Source organism: Hyaena hyaena, unplaced genomic scaffold (assembly GCF_003009895.1).
Source record: "Hyaena hyaena isolate Hyena2069 unplaced genomic scaffold, ASM300989v1 scaffold_82, whole genome shotgun sequence".
NCBI classification, from domain to species: domain Eukaryota; kingdom Metazoa; phylum Chordata; class Mammalia; order Carnivora; family Hyaenidae; genus Hyaena; species Hyaena hyaena.
This window is the reverse complement of record NW_024080713.1, coordinates 2,072,587-2,090,484: the sequence shown is the minus strand read 5'-3', so window position 1 is coordinate 2,090,484 and position 17,898 is coordinate 2,072,587. Positions and strand designations below refer to the sequence as shown.

The following is a 17,898-nucleotide window of genomic DNA, read 5'->3' as shown; positions in this document are numbered from 1 at the left end:
CACCTGGGTGGCTCAGTCGGTTAAGCGACTGACTTCAGCTGAGGTCATTATCTCCTGGTTTGTGGGTTTGAGCCCTGTGTTGGGCTCTGTGCTGACAGCCAGCTGAGAGCCTGGAGGCTGTTTCAGATTCTGTGTCTCCCTCTCTCTCTGACCCTCCCCTGCTCATGCTGTCCCTCTCTCTCTCTCCCCCCTCCCTCGTCAGAAATAAATAAAACATTAAAAAAAACTTAAAAAAAACCTTTCTTTGGAGATAATTTCAGTCTCACAGGGAAGTTTCATGAATAACATTTTTTTTTTTTTTTTTATTTTTGAGAGAGTGAGCAGGGAAGGGGCAGAGAGAGAGGGAGAGACAGAATCTGAAGCAGGCTCCAGGCTCTGAGTTGTCAGCACAGAGCCCAATGCGGGACTCGAACTCATGAACTGCAAGATCATGACCTGAGTCATGATGCTCAACCGACTGACCCACCCAGGCGCTCTAAGAATAATATTTTTTAAACTCCAGCATACGTTTTACCTAGATTAATCAGCTTTAACACTTCGCCACATTGGCTTTTTCTATCCCGACCCATTTGCAAGTAGATAGCATATATGGTGCCCCTTCCCTCTCAGCTCCTGCTAAGAACAAGGACATTCTTTACTGTGACCATGACATGGTTGCTAGATTGAAGCATCTCCTACAGTGTGACACTGTGGTGAGCAGCTCCTCTTCTGATCCCCATCACTTGTCCATAAGCTGTAGTTGGATGTAGAAACAGCTGTGGTCGGGATGGATGAAAGCCAGTGGTGGGAAGTATTTCCGATTGTGTGTGTGGTGGTCTCCAGGGCAGGCTCCTATTCGATGGGCTTCATCATTGTTTGTGCTGGGCTCCAGGGTCCAGCGTCCTGTATGTGGGGTCTTGTTCCCTTTCCACACCAACCCTGCGTGGCTGACATGACAGTCCCAGTTTAGAGCTGAGGAAGCTGAGATCTGGGGGTTAAGTAGTAATGTGCCCAGGGACCTTTCAGATATGAGGGACAGAGTCAGAACCTGATTTTTCCATCTCAGAGTTTGAGGACCTCTGCTGGCCTTCATGAGGGAGGCTGGGAGGCCGGGGTTATGGTGACCAAAGGACGCAGGCCATCGGCTCTGCCTGGTTGACAGGATGCCCCAGCCTCCCCTTCCAGGCTGCGGTGTGCACCCAATACCAGCTGAGCCCGCATGTGTCCTTGCAGGGAGCTACTTTGCCCGCGACGCAGCATATTCCCACCACTACAGCAAATCCGACACCAAGGCCCACACGATGTTCCTGGCCAGGGTGCTGGTCGGGGAGTTCGTCCGAGGCTGTGCCTCCTTCGTCCGCCCCCCTGCCAAGGAGGGCCACGGCAACGTCTTCTATGACAGCTGTGTGAACAGTATGTCCGACCCCTCCATCTTCGTGATCTTCGAGAAGCACCAGATCTACCCTGAGTACATCATCCAGTATGCCAGCTCCAGCAAGCCTGTGTCGGGGGCCTCCACCTTCTTCTCCTTAGCATCTTTCTTTGGCGGTCGGCAGTGAGCGTGCATTGATGCTTTTAGTGCCTTTAAGGCTTATTCTCCTTGGAGTAGCTATTTGGGAAAGTTTTCTCTCTCTCTCTCTCTTTTTTTTTTTTTAACAGAAAACCTTTTAATGAACTGTTCATTTAACATTGACTTCCTGATGAAGTTACGTTCTTAATCTCTTGCTGATGATAGGTTTTGGTTTTAAGCCACTTTTGGGCTCATTAGTAGACTGAAAGTGATTGTAGGTGGGCCTATTACTGCTTTTTAGTAGTGTGTTAAAATTTTATTATTTACACTCTGTTGACTCTGCGGCTGATGGGCACCAGGCACAGAGTTTCTAGATACTATTTTATGGATTGATTTTAAATTTCAGTTTCTGTGTCTGCAGTGAGTGATTTGGTTTTTTCAGGGTCTCTGTGGCATCTCATTTAATTTTTTTGTCAGAATGACACAGTAGTCATCAGTAAGGAGGTAGTCACCTGTGTCTGTTGCTCTGGCTCTGATCCAGGCAGCCAGGTCTTCTCCTGGGCTTCTGGCCTTGGAGCGGCCCTTATATCACATGGTTAGAGCAAGTGGCTACTGAGCATCACTCAGAGGAAGCACTTTGATCCTGGCAGGTGACATGGTCTTGCCAAGGACCCCCAGGCTCTGCCCACCAATGCCTGTCCCCACATCTCCTAAGCACACTGGACACTCTCCAGATGTGGGTTTTATGTCCCTGTGAGATTTGAATACCTATGCTGCAAACGTCACAACAGAGTATGGAAATAAAAAATAATTTATCTGAAGTGGGCAACTAGCAAAGCTCATTTTTCAGTGTCTGTTTATCGAGCACCTGCTGGGTACAGGCACTTTTCTGGGTGTCGGGATATAACAGAGTCCCTGGTACTGCCCTCGGGGGCTGTATGCAGTCTTACCCATGGGGCTGATGAACCTGAGGGTGCAGGGCCCCTCACTTGCTGGGGCTCTCTCCACAACTGTTGCAGGGGTGGGCCCTAAGTATGTGGCCACATGGTCATACATCTCTGTTAAATGTGTGAAAGTTACATATTTGTATTTTTTTCTTTACCCAACCCCTATAAATTCCAAGTTCCACAAAACCCAGATTTCATTACTGAGTAGTGTGTGTTGTAGATGTGTGTGAGGGTGCATTCTGTGAGTGTCTTCCACACACAGCACGTTACGGGAGTCTGCTGGGCACTGGCTGGCTCTGCTTTGGGGGTGGAGGGGCTGGCAGGGTGGCTTCGTGTTAGGGGGTGGCTGGACCTGTTGGTCCCTGGGTTTAGTCCTCAGCAGTGGGCTTCTCACCTCCCCTACACCCTTCCTGCCCATCCCCCCACCTTCTTAGTACAGTGTGTCCACTCCATGTGACACCTTCACTTCTTTTGCTTTGTCCTGAAGTTCTCAGTTTTTTCCATCTTGGGAACCTGGGGTAGGGTGTCCTCTGGACCCTTACGCAGGTCAGCCAATCAAGACAGAGAATACCTGAATTATATGACCAGACGAATGAAACAATAGTACTATCTTACCCACCCGCAGGGCTGGTCACTTGGTTGTACATGGTGTGATTTTTCAGAGCCCCCAAAATATTTTTCCCAAGTCCTGACTGTGAAATTTTTGCTTTTTGATTAAGTCATGGTCCTACTGCAGTGTAGGTGTGGGGGGCCAGAGAGGTGTCAGGGAGAACCATTAAATCAGGCGCTTGCCTGCTACATCTTAAATATAAGTGATCCCATGCTCATTAACCACCTGGGTGCTGGGAGCTGAGTGGTGGGCAGCAGGGATGGTCCATTGGGGAGTGTGAGTGGGAAGAATGGCTGGAAAAAGGTAGGTGGTGAGCATGTGTCCTAGAATTGGCAAGTGAGCTGTGAAGACTCATCAGCCCCAGAGGCCCTGGATTTGCTTATCTTTGAGAAAGCAAGCCAGAAAGAACACCTACTTGGATCAGAAACTTGAGAGAGGGATGGGGCCAGTCTCAACAGATTGTTGGGTTGGGGAGATAGGCACTATAATGGGAAAATGTCAAAATGATGGTAATTCTCTTGGTGCAAAGAGGTGGTGGGACCCAGGGTGTGTGTGACTGACTTGTCATGAGGATGTGGTTGGGATACAGCTAAAGGGGTTTGTGGAAGACCTAGGCAGCGCATTTCCTGCCCCGTTAGCTGGTGTTGTGTGTGAATGGTGGGATTTCAGGAGAGGTAGGGGTTGTGGGTTGAAACCACGGAAGGGCTGAGTCCAGCAATTCTAGAACATTAGGAAGCCTCACTGCTGTTTCTAAAGATGGTGAACATCTGGACAGAGAAGGTGCGGGAAGCCAATGGAGCTGATGGGCTGGGGTGCCGGACCAAGGCTGTGCCCTGAGGAGGGAGCCACGTGCTCAGCTGGGCCCTTCTGCAGGGTGAGGTTACGTCATGGCCATAGGGGGTCAGGGATTGAGAGATGGGCAGGGAAGTCAGGAAAGGCAGGTGAATCTCTAGGAATGGGAATGTATGGTTTTCTCCAGTGAGTCTCAGCCTCAGGGTCAGACACGTTGGAGGGGCTGGGCCCCAGAAAGCAATGGTGGCAGCAAGGGTGCAGAGAGGGTTGTGTGATGGGCTGGGACAGTGGTGGGCAGAGAGGCTGCCTTCCTGTCTCCTGGGAGGCCTGAACATGAGAAGAGGCCTCTCTAGGGAAGGACTCTGGGGAAAGAATGGGGTCCTCTGGGCTGGAGTGGGAGGAGACCAAACAGCAGAGGCAGGATCCACAGCTGTGGACATGTGGACACCTGTCGTGCCACCTGTCCTGAAATAGGGTAAAGGTGGCTAGCCTCTGGGTACCCATGCTTACAGATTTCTGCTCAGAATGTTACTTGGGCATTTAGCCCCTTCCCTGCTGCTCACCGGTTACACAGAGGAAGGAACTTTGATCTAGGTCAGCTCCCCGGTTTTACAGATAATGACACTGAGGCACAGGGGGGTGGAAAGACTAACAGTCATGACCCCATGCTGCTGGTGGCAGATGTGGGATTCACCTTGCAAGCTCTTTGTTGAATTTTAACTTCTCAGCAACATGACAGTTTTAATAAATTCACCTCAATATTTTACTCTTTGATCAAAATGAAGAGAAATTACACCGCCTAGTGCATTTTAGCAATTCTGTCACTCTTCTGTGCATTAAAACATTATAAAGTTAGTATTAGCCTACCTAGGAAAATCAAAGCAGAAGAAGCTTTTGAGCTACTTGCTGAAGCTGAACTTCCGATAAATATCATTTGTTAAGTCAGACACCATAATGCACCAGAAGCTGGAAAGGCCCATGAGCTGGTGCTGTTGGCAGCTCACCAGAGCATCCCTGTATCCTCTGCCCCGTGGATTCCTTCCATCCTGAGGCTAAGACTGCCTTCAAACCCCCGAGTTCCCAGCCATGTTGACAAAACTATATTTTTGCCTATTTATCAGCAATCCCTTAGTAAGAGGTGGGTCAGCAGTTCCTACACCATTAGCAAAGTCAAAACTGAGTGCAACAAACATTTATTAAGCATTTAAGAAAAGTTATGTAAAGACTTCTTTCATACTTGCATGGCGGGCACCCTTTGAATCACTTCAGTGATGTTTTCTCCCAAATCTGAATTTCCACATGAAGGTTTCTTTGAATTTGGGGGGGGGTGTCCTCATAAACTGTCAGCGAGAGACAATCTTGATGTAGACACCATTCTTTGGGCCTAGGGCAGATTTGGACTCTAGCTGCAGTGGTACCTAAAATAGAGGGGATTAAGATACTTGTTACAGCCAACCACGTCTACGGGAAAGGTTTTTGGAACTAGGCCTGAAGCGGGGTTATGGAAATGTGAGTGACAGCAAGGCTGAGGGAGCAGAACAGCCTCCCATCACCGCCTTGAGAAGCCAGCAAAGCTGCCACTCAGGGGAACTGGACACTGGGGCCCCACCAGCGCATGGGTGCTCAACCACCAGCACATGGTGCTTGTCCATGTTACCAAAATACTGCCAGTGAGGAGGGCACTCAGTCCCCCATTTATCCTCCCAAGAAACCTGTGTAAGAGGTACTGGTGGCTCACTTTGCAAAAGAAGAAATGGAAGTTCCGAGAGGCCAAGTGACTTGTGTAAGGTCACATGCCTGGAAAGTGAAGAGCAAAGCCTCAAACTCTCTCCCCTCTCCTATTCTCCCTCCCTGTAACACAGCAGTAACACAGCAGCACCCCCTCTTTCCAAGGGGCTTGGCTAGAGTGGCTTCATACCATTCCCTTCTCATGAGTGCTGTGGTCTAGCCTCACGGCCATTCAGAAAGCTTTCCTTATGTCTACGTTACAAGGCAGATTGATGGTGGACTGGGGAATTGGAAGAAAAGCCAAAGAATTACTCAGGAAGCAAGGTGTCCCCACAAGCCCTTTGTAAAATAATGGTTCAGCGGCTAATGTGAACCCTTTAAAGGAAAGAAGCCTCACTGGGCCTTAGTGCTGGGGCCTTGGTGGGCTTTTCAGATGTCTTTGGGGGTTTAGCTCCGATGGGAGAGAAGTTCTATGACCAAGAAACAAGATGGACTAAATTTGCACTACCCCACCAGTAGCACATGTGACTGCTGAGCACCAGAAATATGGTTAGTGCAAATGAAGGGCTAAATTTTTAATCTGATTATTAAAATTTAAATAGCCAGATGTGGCTAGCTGCTGCTGTATTAACACAGGTCTGTACAAAGTGGAAACACCACGGGACTTGCAAAGTCCGGGAGAGCTTCCTAGAGGAACACACCTTAGGTGGGGCTAGGAGTGGGAGAAGCCTTGTGGGCAGCACTTCTCAGGCCACTTCAGGATATGCCAGGGATTTGGAAGATGGGATTAGGCTGGGGACAGAGGAGTGGGAGAGATGGCAATCCAGATAGGGAGAAACAGGTAGAACTCTCTTGGGGTGGGAATTTGGGGCAGAGAATACAAAGTGGGCTCAGACAAGCTTTCCTTAGCACCAGTATGCTCGGGACTCACGGCTGGTTCTTCAGCTGGGGAATGCCAGCCATAAGCAGTGTTTTGGGATAACGGTCTGGCAGCTGTGCTGTTTGTCAAGATCAAGGGTAAATGAGACAAACCCCAAAAGGAAGTCCTGCACACATGGAACACCTACTTCAGGTTGGGGCCTGCTCTTGTCTCTGCTGGTTTGGCCCTGTGTTCCCAGTTTGCCCCTCTCTGTCCAGCCTTGAACCCAGTCTGCCTGTTTGTCAGAGGTAATGGATTCTACTCTTTGAATCTAGAAGTTATTCGTCACTGGGTACTCTTTATCTGTTCCCTTACACCCCCTGTCCAGCCATGCAAGAGGGGCTCTGAACAGGCATGGAGGGGCACAGCGTTCAGGTTTTGTAGGCACCAGCAAACATGGCAGAGAGGCGGCTCCATGTAGAGGAAGGAGGGAGGCTTGGGGGCGAGTCCGATCTGGTGTAAGCCCCTTTCTTCACTCTCTGGCTAGTCATTCATTCGCTCGTTAATATTTGTTCAGCGGAGCCCAGAGCACGTGCCCTGCACCTGGTGCTGGAGGCTGCAGCAATGAATCAGTCAGACTTCCGGTTCCTGCCCTCACAGCCTGTGGTCCAGGTATGCGGCCTTAGGCAAGTCACTTAACCTCCCTGAGCTTTATTTTAGCTCCTCATCTGAAGAATGGGAGTAATGAAATGTACTCTAGGGGCTTACTGGGTTCTCACTGCTGAAGAGGGAAGAGCTACAGCTTCCCCACACAGAGAACATTAATCGTAATAATAGCTAACAGACTCGGATGACGTGCCAGGCACTTACCCAAGCGCTTGCACTGGCTCATTTTATCGTCGCACAGTAAGAACTGGGAGAAGGTGTTATTACCAACCCCCTTAGAGTGATCAAGTCCTCTTGAGGCTACGAGAACTGGGGTGAGCACCCCCTGCGCCCGGAGCAGCTAGCTCACCTGCGTCTCTGGGCAGGCCTTGAACCGGAACTCACGCAGGACGTGGAGCAGCGTCAGCTTGATCTCCAGCAGCCCCAGCCGCACCCCGAGGCAGCTCCGGGGGCCAGCCCCAAACGGCAGGTACGTGAAGGGACGTCGGCACCGCCGGGCCTCTGCCGTGAACCTGCGAGGCCGTGCAGTCAAGGCAGGTCAGGGTATGCCGGGGACACCCGCCTCCCTCCCTCCCCCTGGACCTCTTTAGCCACTCGGTGTGGCCGAGGGAGCCCTTCCTCTGAGGCCACGCTCCTATCAAGTGGGCCTAAACCCCACTACGCTCACCAGAACCTGTTTTCACGTGGCCGCCTCTGTCTCTGCAGATCCTGAGCTTCAGTCCTGCCCTCTTCTGAGTCCGGCAGAGCCTGAGAGGCACTGCTCTGCTCACGTAGAAGATTCACCTGGAAGGCCCACTGTGCCCTCTCGCCCTCTCCTGAAGAACTGGTTGTGCTGTTAATGAGCCTGAAGGCTCACCATGATCCACGAGGACAAAAGTCTTTAGAAAGCACAGCCCTCACCTGGGCCTGTGGCACCAAATTCCCCATCCGCCAGCGGAGGGCACCAGCCATCACCAGCTTCCTCAGCAGGATTCCCGGGGAACCAGCCCTCCCTGGAGGCCACTTTCTGCGAGTTTAACTGTTGATGTCATGCCGGGCAGCTATCTCCCCTGCGGACGCCTGCCCTTCTGGTTCAAGCAGTGATGCCTGAACCACTGGGGTCTTTCCTAAGACGAGGCCCTTCTGAAGGAATCCTCTCCTATCTGCTACCAAATGGCATTTGCCACATGTGTCCTGTGACAGCAGAGCTAGGTGTCGGCCACTATTTTGTAATAGCCAGCTCACTTCTCACTACCTATGCATTTCCCTGGGCCTAGGAGCCCTTGACCCCCTGCCCCTTTTCAACCTAGGATTAATGTACTTTTTGTTTTCAAAGGTGATGCTGTAAGCCTTACAGCCACAGTCCACAGTGCTTGATGTTTACTGTATTTCCTAGACCTGCTATGCATTCGGATATTATCTATCTAGGTGCCAGTGCCTATAGTTTCCCTGCGAGGGGGTTGTAGAGCTGGGGCTTCTTTCCACAGAATGTTGGAAGCTAAAGGTAGACACAGCCTGCCCGGGGCCTCCCCATGGCCAGATCACACAAGGAAGGGATATGGATTGATTCTGATGAGGAGGGTGTGGATAACTGCTCATTTTAAATCTAGGATCCTAGAAATGAAATTTAGACAACGGACCAAATCCATGTAGAGGACAGGAGTGGGATCCAGGTCACCATGTTATTAGCATAGCTGGACCTCATGAATTCAGGGAGAAATTTAGTTGATTACTCTTATTTAGGAACAAGCTCCCATTTTTAAAAAAGGAAAGGTGTTACTTTCAATGCACACCTGACATATGATCCTGTGTCCTGTTTCTCGGCTTGAAGAAACCGAGGACATCATTTGAAACTGCCTTGTTACTTGCATGCAGGGCTGCTGGAATGCTAAATCTCTGGATTCTGTTGAGGGCTTTTAAAAACGGTACAGGTATTTCCTTTGGAAATGATGCCTCGCAAATGCCCGATTCCCAAGACTTTTGACTGGGGACTTTACTAAATTGGTGTTTCCCCCTGGCCGCCTCCAAGGGCCTTCCTCTCGTGTCCCTCCGGGGCCCATTTGAAGGGATTGAGCTCACCTCTCAGGGTCGAAGGCCTCCGGGTTGGGCCAGTACTCAGGGTCGTGGTGCAGGGCGCCCACCGCAGTCTCCACCACCGCGCCCGCTGGGATGCGCTGCCCCCGCACCTCGCAGTCTCGCACCGCCTCTCGCGTGAACCTGCGGGACACGCGGGTCAGCCCCCTGCCTTGATGCGCAGCCGCAGTGAGCCGGGCTCGCAGGCGGTGCCCCGGGCCAAACCGAGTCAGCGTGTGAAGTGTGCAATGAGGCTGGGGGAGAGGGGAACAAGAGGGCCAGCCATCTTTCAGGGGTGACCTGGATGGTTCCCCCCTCCCCCCCCACCTTAACCCTGTACCGCCCAGGACCTTGTAGTCTCTAGGGTGGTCCTCAGTGAGAGTGCGTTCATCCATCTCGTGCATCCGTCCATCAAGCCTGGAGAGCTGCTCTTAGGCCTCGTTAGGGGATCACAGGTATCTTTGAAGGGCTTCATTCTGGGGAGGGGCTTGCAGGGGTACTCTCCTGGCCACACTTTCCCTCATCTTCTGTTCATGGTCAAGCCTCTTTAAATTGCCCTCGCCCACCCCCTTGCTTTACCTCAGGGAAATCTGGGTTTGAAAATCGAAGCTTGGTTCATTGTCTGTGTCACTATGGATAACTGCTGCTAGAGGGGAAAACTTCCGGGCAGCTTGTTTACCGTACCAAGTGGCCACGGCACGGTCCCATTTATTTGTACATATGTATATACATATTTACATAATACATATATGTATCTCTTTTTTTAGAGGGAGAGAGGGGGCGCAAGTGAGCGAGGGACAGAGAGAGAGGGAGAGAGAAGCAGGCTCGCCCCATGCGGGACTCGAACTCACAAACTGTGAGATCGTGACCTGAACCGAAGTCAGATGCTTAATGACTGAGCCACCCAGGCACCATATATTGTATTTTTCAGGGCTGGACTATAGATTTTTGCATATGAACATCACGTTTCTGGAAGAATACCTGAATTTTGACTATAATTTCTTCTAAGGGATGAGGCTGGGGTGAGGATGGCAGGGGACCAGAAGTGCCAACTTTCTCTTTGGATCCTTCTGTATTGTTTAGGTGTTTTGGTTTTGGGGGTTTTATTTTTATTTTTTTAAGTATAAGCATATTATTTTTGTAATATAGATAATTTAAAATTAAAAATAATCTCTGCTGGCTTTTACTTCAAATTGTAGGACTGGACTTTCCTCAATATCTTAGGGGAGATACAGTCATTCTCCTAATTATTATTATATGCTCTTTTCACTTATAAGAGAAATTAAGAGCAACCTGAGGCTCCTTGCAGCATTTACCACTCTGTTAGGGGCCTTTAATATAAGAAGAAAGGCCAGGACTGGGGGATCTCCATTCAGATCTTAAGCTACCAATGCAATTAATATGTGCTTGGAGCTGGTAGCAAAACACCAGCGCTCAAATCTGAGTAAGAAGGCGGAGGGTTCTGATGTCTGCAGCCTCAGCTCTAATGGGGTCAAGCCTGACATCCCCTTCTTTGTCATCTTTACTGGAAATATCTTGGACCTGGATCCAAGACCCCCTAAGCCAGGAAATAGTGCTTTCCCTTCTGTGTATGATTGGGCCTCCTGCTGGGCTAGGCCAGGCCACACACAAGGCCAGAAAAATCTGCTGAATTCTACTGCATAGAATCCTGGATTCACACTGATAACACTTCAACAAGAGTTGTTATATTTTGACAGGGGCCATTCTGAGATTTTGGGGGATAACAGTGTGTCAGTGCTTGGGAAAAGCCAAGACGCTTTTCTGAGATTAAAATAATAAAATAAAATAAGATAAAATAAAATAAAATAAAATAAAATTCTCAATGTCCCTGTATTCACCAAATCTGTTGCTTGGGCTGAAGCAAATTGGCCTCTTATCTGGCTGAGAATAATGGCTTGCTGCTCTCGTTTCTGTTTGATGACAGAAGTTAGCAGGGCTGATATGATTAAAAATTCCAGCAGAGTAGGTGTGGAGGCAGGTGAGGCCCAGGAGATCGCGGCTTGCCCAGGATTGGAGCAGGCTGCAAGCTGGCCATTTGACCGGAAGGGCAGTCCTTTCTCTTCACCTCACATCTTAAGTGCCTCACCACTTAGGGTGGTGTGGCTTTTCAGATGTCCTGTCCCACTGATTCTTACCACTCTTGTGGGGCAGGCCGAGCAGACATTATGTGCCCACTGAACACATAGGAAGCAGAAGCACAGAGCAGTACAGAATTTACTCCAGATCACACAGCAAAGTAAAGGAAGGGATATGAAACTGTCTTGACTTTCTAAATTTGTTCTGTGATTATGGAGCACTGGCCCTATATGTGACTTTTTGAGGGAATCGGCAAATCTGCCCCAATTCTCTAGTTTCTGTCCTGCCTTCGAGTGAGATCACCAGCTGCTGGTTCTCCATGGCAGTGCCTTCACTGGCTTCCTTTTACACGGTGCTGTTTATAAAGGGCCGCTCGGAGAATTGATCAGAGCATTTTGGTGTTGAAGAGTCTGTTCACTTTGTCACTCAACACATCATTTCTACGGGGTCTTATGTGATGAGTTCTTGATTGGGTTCAGATCCAGGAAGTGACGTGTTTTGGATCAGTTGATAGACTTTCCTCCCACTGGAGAACACAACTGTTCAACTCAGCTGCTTTCTCTCTCTGCCAGGAGCCTCAGCAATTGAGTGGGGACCTAACTCCAGTTATCAGCCATCTCTAGGGTCCTGTAAAGGCTTCTTTCCTCTAGACAGTCTTTGTTTTATCACTGAATGTCTTAATTTGAACTCCATTCTAATGTGGATACCAGCTGCCCACAGTTCCCTTGGAAGGAAGCTGGATATAAATCATTAAAAAACAAAGATTGGGGACAGTTTGCTTTGCGGCTCCCAAGGATATCAGGGAAGGCCCATAGAATGAGTTTCAATGCTGGCATCAGGAGAACAGCAAGGCAAGCCCAGAGTTACTGGCTGCTCCTGGACCAGGAGATGGAAAGCCTGTGTGCTTGAGGACCATGTGATTTCACTCCCTTCTGTGGGATTCTCTATATTTGCTCTGGGTCTGAACACTGCACGGTATCTACAGTTACACTCTGTGATGTTTTTGGTTTGGAATATAATTTTGAGATACCTTCAAATCATCCACATTTTCTCTGTTAACATGGCAAAAACTACCTCCAAATGGATTATGTGGTATATTCATTCATAGACATGGCAGGGTGGAACTTACAGTATACACGGTTAAATGCCTTGTGTTGCTTCTGTTTCTAGAACCTGGAATCTGGCCACTGTTTCCCTCCCCTAAGGGTCTGGGGACCCAAGTTAAGACCCTGTGCTCCCTGGAATGCCTTGCTTAGGGGGAGTTGGAAAGAAGCGAAGACCAGATTCCTGCTCTCAAGGCACTTACAGGTTGGTGTGAGTGGATATACTTGGGCGAAATACTGCAGAGAGGTTGAAAAGTGTCCAGGAATACAATATGAAGTACAGTCACTCTGAACCTGCTGGGGGAGCAGAGACAAATGGCCTGCAGTGGTGAGTCTTGGGTTGGAATTTGTGTAGGTCGTTGGAGAGTGAGGAGATGCCTCCCAGGCCTTGGAAGTTTCCCCCTGGCATGTCAACTCCAAGGGCAGGGGTTTTATCTATTTTATACCTGGCTCATTTCCCAGTGCTTCCAACAGCATTCGGCTCAATAAATAGTTGCCGAATGAATGACTAGCAAAAGCCATTCCAGGCTAGGAGGCCAAAGTGATTGGCTTGGATTGGGCAGGAAGGTCATGTTAAAAGCCCAGTGATGCTTTGAGAAGGTACTTAACATAGAGGAAAATGAGCCAGATATTTACTGCCCTGTGGTTACTGTATGAATGGCATTGTGCCCCAGGGGATACCAAGAAACACAAGACTCATTGCCCTCCAGGAATTTGCCTCCAGCATTCCTGATATCAGGTGGTAATAGTCTGAGGACCAGTGAGGACCCTACACAGTGATGCCAGAGGGGCTTTGGGAGTGTGTTGGGGGGTGGGGGAGGACACGGGTTTACCTGAAAGCTGGCGGGTAAAGCCTCAAGGTCTCTGCAATCACCATGTCCAGGTAGGGCAGGTGTTCCTGGAGGCTGCAGTAGTCAGGAGCCGGCTGTGGAGGGGTCGTGACAAAGAAAGAAAGTTGAGTTACACTGAGTCATACAGCATTCTGGCTTCTCCATTAGCTTTAGAGTCCCGCTCCAACTCAGCAGACTCAAAAGTGGAGACGCCACAAAGTGCAAAGTCCATTCAATCCACACTGCTTTGGGTTAGTGCTGCGCATGTCCCACTGTACTTGTTCCATGGTGCTGTGTATTACTGGGGACCCGCCGGACCAGTCTGGCACCTGGGGATCTCTGAGTGTCACCCAGAGACGTTTGGTTCCAACCCAATGACAGCAGCTTCAGCTGCAGGCATTTATTGAGGGAGGATGAGGTGGTGGCCGCATGTTGTATGGACATGACCTGACTTCCTCCTCCCTGCAAACCTGTGAGACAGCTATTCTCCCATCCCTTAGAGGAGGAAACTGAGGCTCGGAGAGGCGGCCACATAGATAGCAGCTAGTACATCATAAAGTTAAAAGATGTGCAATGAAGTCGCAAATAAAAAAAGTTTCCAGTAATAGTAATAGAAACTAAAGAGCTATTATAAATCAGTAAGAAAAGAAGCTCATTAGGAAAGTGGACAAAGGATATGAACAGGCAAAACACAGAAGAAGAAATACAAGTTGCCCTGATGAAAAACACAAATGAAAACGAGGAGATTCTGTTCTTCACTGACCAGCTTCAGAAAGGTTGGGAAAAACTGATTAGATACTAGAGAGTGAAGGGTGGAGAAGCATGACCCAGCACCCTGTGTTGGAGGGACACTGGTGCCCCTTGGACAACGCCCACTGGAGTGGCACTGTCACCCTCACCCCAGGCCTGCGGAGGAGGGACACAGGAGATGTGAGCTGGAGAACAGGATGTGGGTTGGGGGTTCGGATGGGCTCGTGGAGGCTTATGTGCTGCTCTGCTGGATTTCCCCAGTCCTCCCTCTCACCCCACTCCCTACAGAGCCAGGGCGGGTACCTGCTTGGTGGGTGACAGCCTCATTTCTTTCAGCCAGGTAGTGCTGATGCAAGAGCAATCTTCAACTTGGAGATTTGCTTTTTCCTATCCTCCCCACCCAGAGCAGTAGAGGGCATCAGGGGGTGGGGTGGGGCAAGGCCATGCTGCAGCCCCCAGCTTTCCAGGGATGGGCCCTGAGTGGCCTTGCTCCACCCTCCAGGAGCCATTCCCAGGCTTACAGCTGGCCCCATGGCTGCCCTGCAGCCATGCACTGAACCAGCACTTCTCAGAGAGAGAGAGAGAGAGAGCTCCCTGGATTGGCCACATCAGGCTTACCCTAGAAATGCAGATCCCTGGGCCTGCCCACAGACCAGACCAGAAACTGTGAGGTGGGGCCAGTAAGCCATCCAGTGAGGGAGGGGCTCCACTGGCAAGAGCAGGTAGGCAGCCCCTGTGTGGAATGTGCTTGGTTTGCTTGAGGAAGACAACACCAGGCCAGCTGGCTGGAGCAGAATGGGGACTCAGGGGGACAGAGGGGAGGTGGCAGGAGATGGGGTCAGGGCCAGGACACATGGGGTCTTGGAGTCCGTAGTATTTTAGCTAATCTATCACCGTACAGCCGTTCAATATAATGCAGCCATTCGATGATGTCTGTAACATACTGTGGAGTAAAAAAGTGAAGTTACAGAATATGTGTAGTTTAATGTTTATGAATTTGGAGGGCAAAGGAGGAGTTTCCATTTCCACTTTTTAATAAAAAAATGATAATGATTGGTTTTCCCAACTCGCTCTCATCCTCATTTCTGGGAACTGTTCCTTCAGATGGTTACCACCAGACCCTACATTTCCACCTCCACACAGCCACTGGGGCCTACTCAGTGAGCATGTGGCCCATGAGAAGGCCCTGTGCTCGGAGCTTAATGCTCTTTGGTTGCTATCTGTGATTCTTAACCCTTTTGAATTGGTATTTTGGAAGTAGAGTCTGATGGGACAGTGGAGGATGCACCAGGGCTTGTAGCCTCACTCATGCGTGGTCCTGCCTCTGGCCGCCTCCCCGGGACCCATTCTCAGCTGCCTGCTCTCCTACCCCTGGTGCTGGGGGCCCAGCCCAGCCTCCCTCTGACTGCTTTGCCTTGTTACCATGGTTGCCCTCCTCTCCAGTCCAGGGCTTGGGCTTAGGCACAGAGAGTGTGAGGATGGGGTGCATGTATCCTGAAGCATCTGGCCTAGAAGCAACTGTCCCTGCCCTGAGCTGGCAGCATCACAGTGTGTCGCAGGACTGGCCAGAGGCTGAGTATTGGATGGGGCCAGCCTCTGCCCACCTTTGGCCCAAGTACCAAATGTGTCCTGGCACAGAGGTTTTAAAGATCTTTGAAGAGTCACAGTCTACTGTGGCATTGGGGGTGGGCCTGTGGGAAGATGTGATGCCTGGCTCAAGGTCCCTAAACCCCATCCCCAGTTGGGTCACGTGCACGGGTCTAGTGGCTAGCAGGATGGGGCAGGACTCCTAAACATGCATGAGGGCCTGAGTCCTCAGCCTATATGGTGGCCCCATGCCTGAGGGAGAAGAAGAACCCCTCTTCTTCCTCCTAATCTTTAGTAGTTTGATTTGTGCTGGTTTCTTCTGGCCTGTGAGTCACAAAATACAAATTGTGTAATTTCAGTGATTCTGCACATGAGTGAAATGCTCTTTGATAATTTAGATTTAAAACTGGCATTGCATTGGGGCACTTGGGTGGCTCAGTCGGTTAAGCGTCTGACTTCGGCTCCGGTCATGATCTCACAGTTCGTGGGTTCGAGCCCCGCATCAGGCTCTGTGCTGACAGCCAGCTCAGAGCCTGGAGCCTGCTTCAGATTCTATGTCTCCCTCTCTCTCTGACCCTCCCCTGCTCGCTCGGTCTCTCTCTATCTCTCTAAAATAAATAAAAAACATAAAGAAAGATTTTCAAGAAAGATTCAGGCTGGAGAAGAAGAAAAGAGGGAGAACCTTTGTATTTAATGGCACTTTGCCCTGCGTTTTGAATGAGGAGCCCCATATTTTCATTTTGTATAAAAGAATTAAGTGTGGCCTGCAGGCCATGGTTGATTGGCCCAAGGATGGGCCTCGGACCCAAGGGTCCCGCTCTGGAAATTTGGATCTAGTGCAGAGAAAAGGGAATTTTTCTCCAGTGGGTGGAGGCTGAGCACAGGTGAGTCATGATATGCTGGTGACCATTTTCTCCCTTGTGGATGAATAAGCAGAAAATTCCAGTTGCCTGTGAGAAAGAAGAAATGAATTAAATGTGCAGAGGGAAGTAGAGGAAAATGACACAGGGAGAGACCATTTCCTGGTGTCCCTTAGAGTTTCAGTTTCTGTCCCTCTTGACTAGTAAGTAGCCCAGTGGGTGGTGAATCAGTACCCTTACGGCATTTTCTCATTTATGGTCTAAGTTAGCAACAGATGAATTCTGTTATCTGCAACCAAAGTAGACTTATCAACACATGCATAAAATGTAAAAAACAAACAAAAAACCAAAACAAACAAACAAAACATCCCCCCCCCCAATAAACGGTGGTACCATGCACCAGAATACAGAACTATATCACAAAAAGAAAAAGAAACCAGATCTGGAAGCCATCCCTAACGGTAAATGGTATTGGTTCACCAAACAAAATGTGTGGTTTAGAAGCTGTCAGCATTTGTCAAAGAAAGAAAACTTTTAAACATAGGCTAAGGGATGTAATGTAATGTAATATAATGTAATAAAGTCAAAGTCCTTATTTATTCTTTCTCTGGATGAGCTTTTTACTGTGTTTCTAAGCTTTTGGCTCAAGATACACATGTAAACATCATCTTGGTCCGGTGGTTCTCACGTGGGGGAACGTTAGAAGCAGTGGGTCAGCTTTTACTCTATAAGGATGCTTGGGCCCTGTCCCCCAGGGACTCGACGGTTTGAAGTGGGCCCTCGGCCCCAGTTCTTCCCACCTCGTGCCGTGGTTGGAATGTGGTGGTGGGGGCTGAGACCACTCACTGCATTCGTCCTGCGATCTACCCCAGTGATCCTTTCCATGGGAGGAGTGGGCCGTTGGGATGTAGGGAGCCTCATGTATGCACGTTCTAATGAAACCCAGCTGAGGTAATGCAGTTCAAGTCCCTGTCCCACTGACAGACCAGTCTGCCCATCTGGACCTTTGCCCAATAGTTCTTTCAGGAAAATCAGGAATAAAGGGGTCCTACACCAATCCTTCCAGCAGAGGGCAGCAAGTGTATGGCAAATGTGGACTCCCCTGTGAGGGTGGTCCCCTACTCAGAATCACAAATTATACCCCCCAAAGACTTGGGAATTATGAATCCAAATTCTTTATCATAGAGATGAGAAACAGGAGACCCAGAGAGGAAAGCCCGAGAAGCCAAACTCACAGATAGAACTTGGAATAGAAAACCCACGTCCTTATGCATTCTGCAATCTCTTGATGCACACCTACTGTCAGGTGCTGAGGATCCAGAAATGATCAAGTCTCTGCTCTTTGAGGAAGCAGACTTCTAAGCACATCATTATACTGGATGTGGGACGTGCTGTAGAATGGACTTAGGAGGAACGGGAAACGCAGTTCTGTTTGAGAGCTCATTTATCCACTTATTCATTGCACACATGCCGAGCTGGTGCATACTATTGGCCAGGCACTGTGCTAGGCACACACTGACCCTTCCCA

The 17,898-nt window shown here is 49.6% G+C and overlaps 2 protein-coding genes across 2 annotated transcripts in view; one reads left to right on the top strand and one right to left on the bottom strand.

Moving 5' to 3' along the window:
* PARP12 (poly(ADP-ribose) polymerase family member 12) overlaps nt 1–2,107 on the top strand; it is a 38,232-nt gene extending 36,125 nt beyond the window's left edge. The window contains exon 12 of the mRNA XM_039234064.1: nt 1,213–2,107. Within this exon, the coding sequence (XP_039089995.1) occupies nt 1,213–1,538 (326 nt within the window). The 3' untranslated portion in view covers nt 1,539–2,107. The remainder of the gene's footprint in view (nt 1–1,212) is intronic.
* Nucleotides 2,108–5,057: 2,950 nt separating this feature from the next.
* The window catches only part of TBXAS1 (thromboxane A synthase 1), a 157,522-nt gene continuing 144,681 nt past the window's right edge, over nt 5,058–17,898 (bottom strand). The window contains exons 10-13 of the mRNA XM_039234070.1: nt 13,177–13,268; nt 9,150–9,287; nt 7,441–7,603; nt 5,058–5,256 (exon numbers count right to left, since the gene is read on the bottom strand). Coding sequence (XP_039090001.1) covers nt 5,182–5,256; nt 7,441–7,603; nt 9,150–9,287; nt 13,177–13,268 — 468 coding nt within the window. The 3' untranslated portion in view covers nt 5,058–5,181. The remainder of the gene's footprint in view (nt 5,257–7,440; nt 7,604–9,149; nt 9,288–13,176; nt 13,269–17,898) is intronic.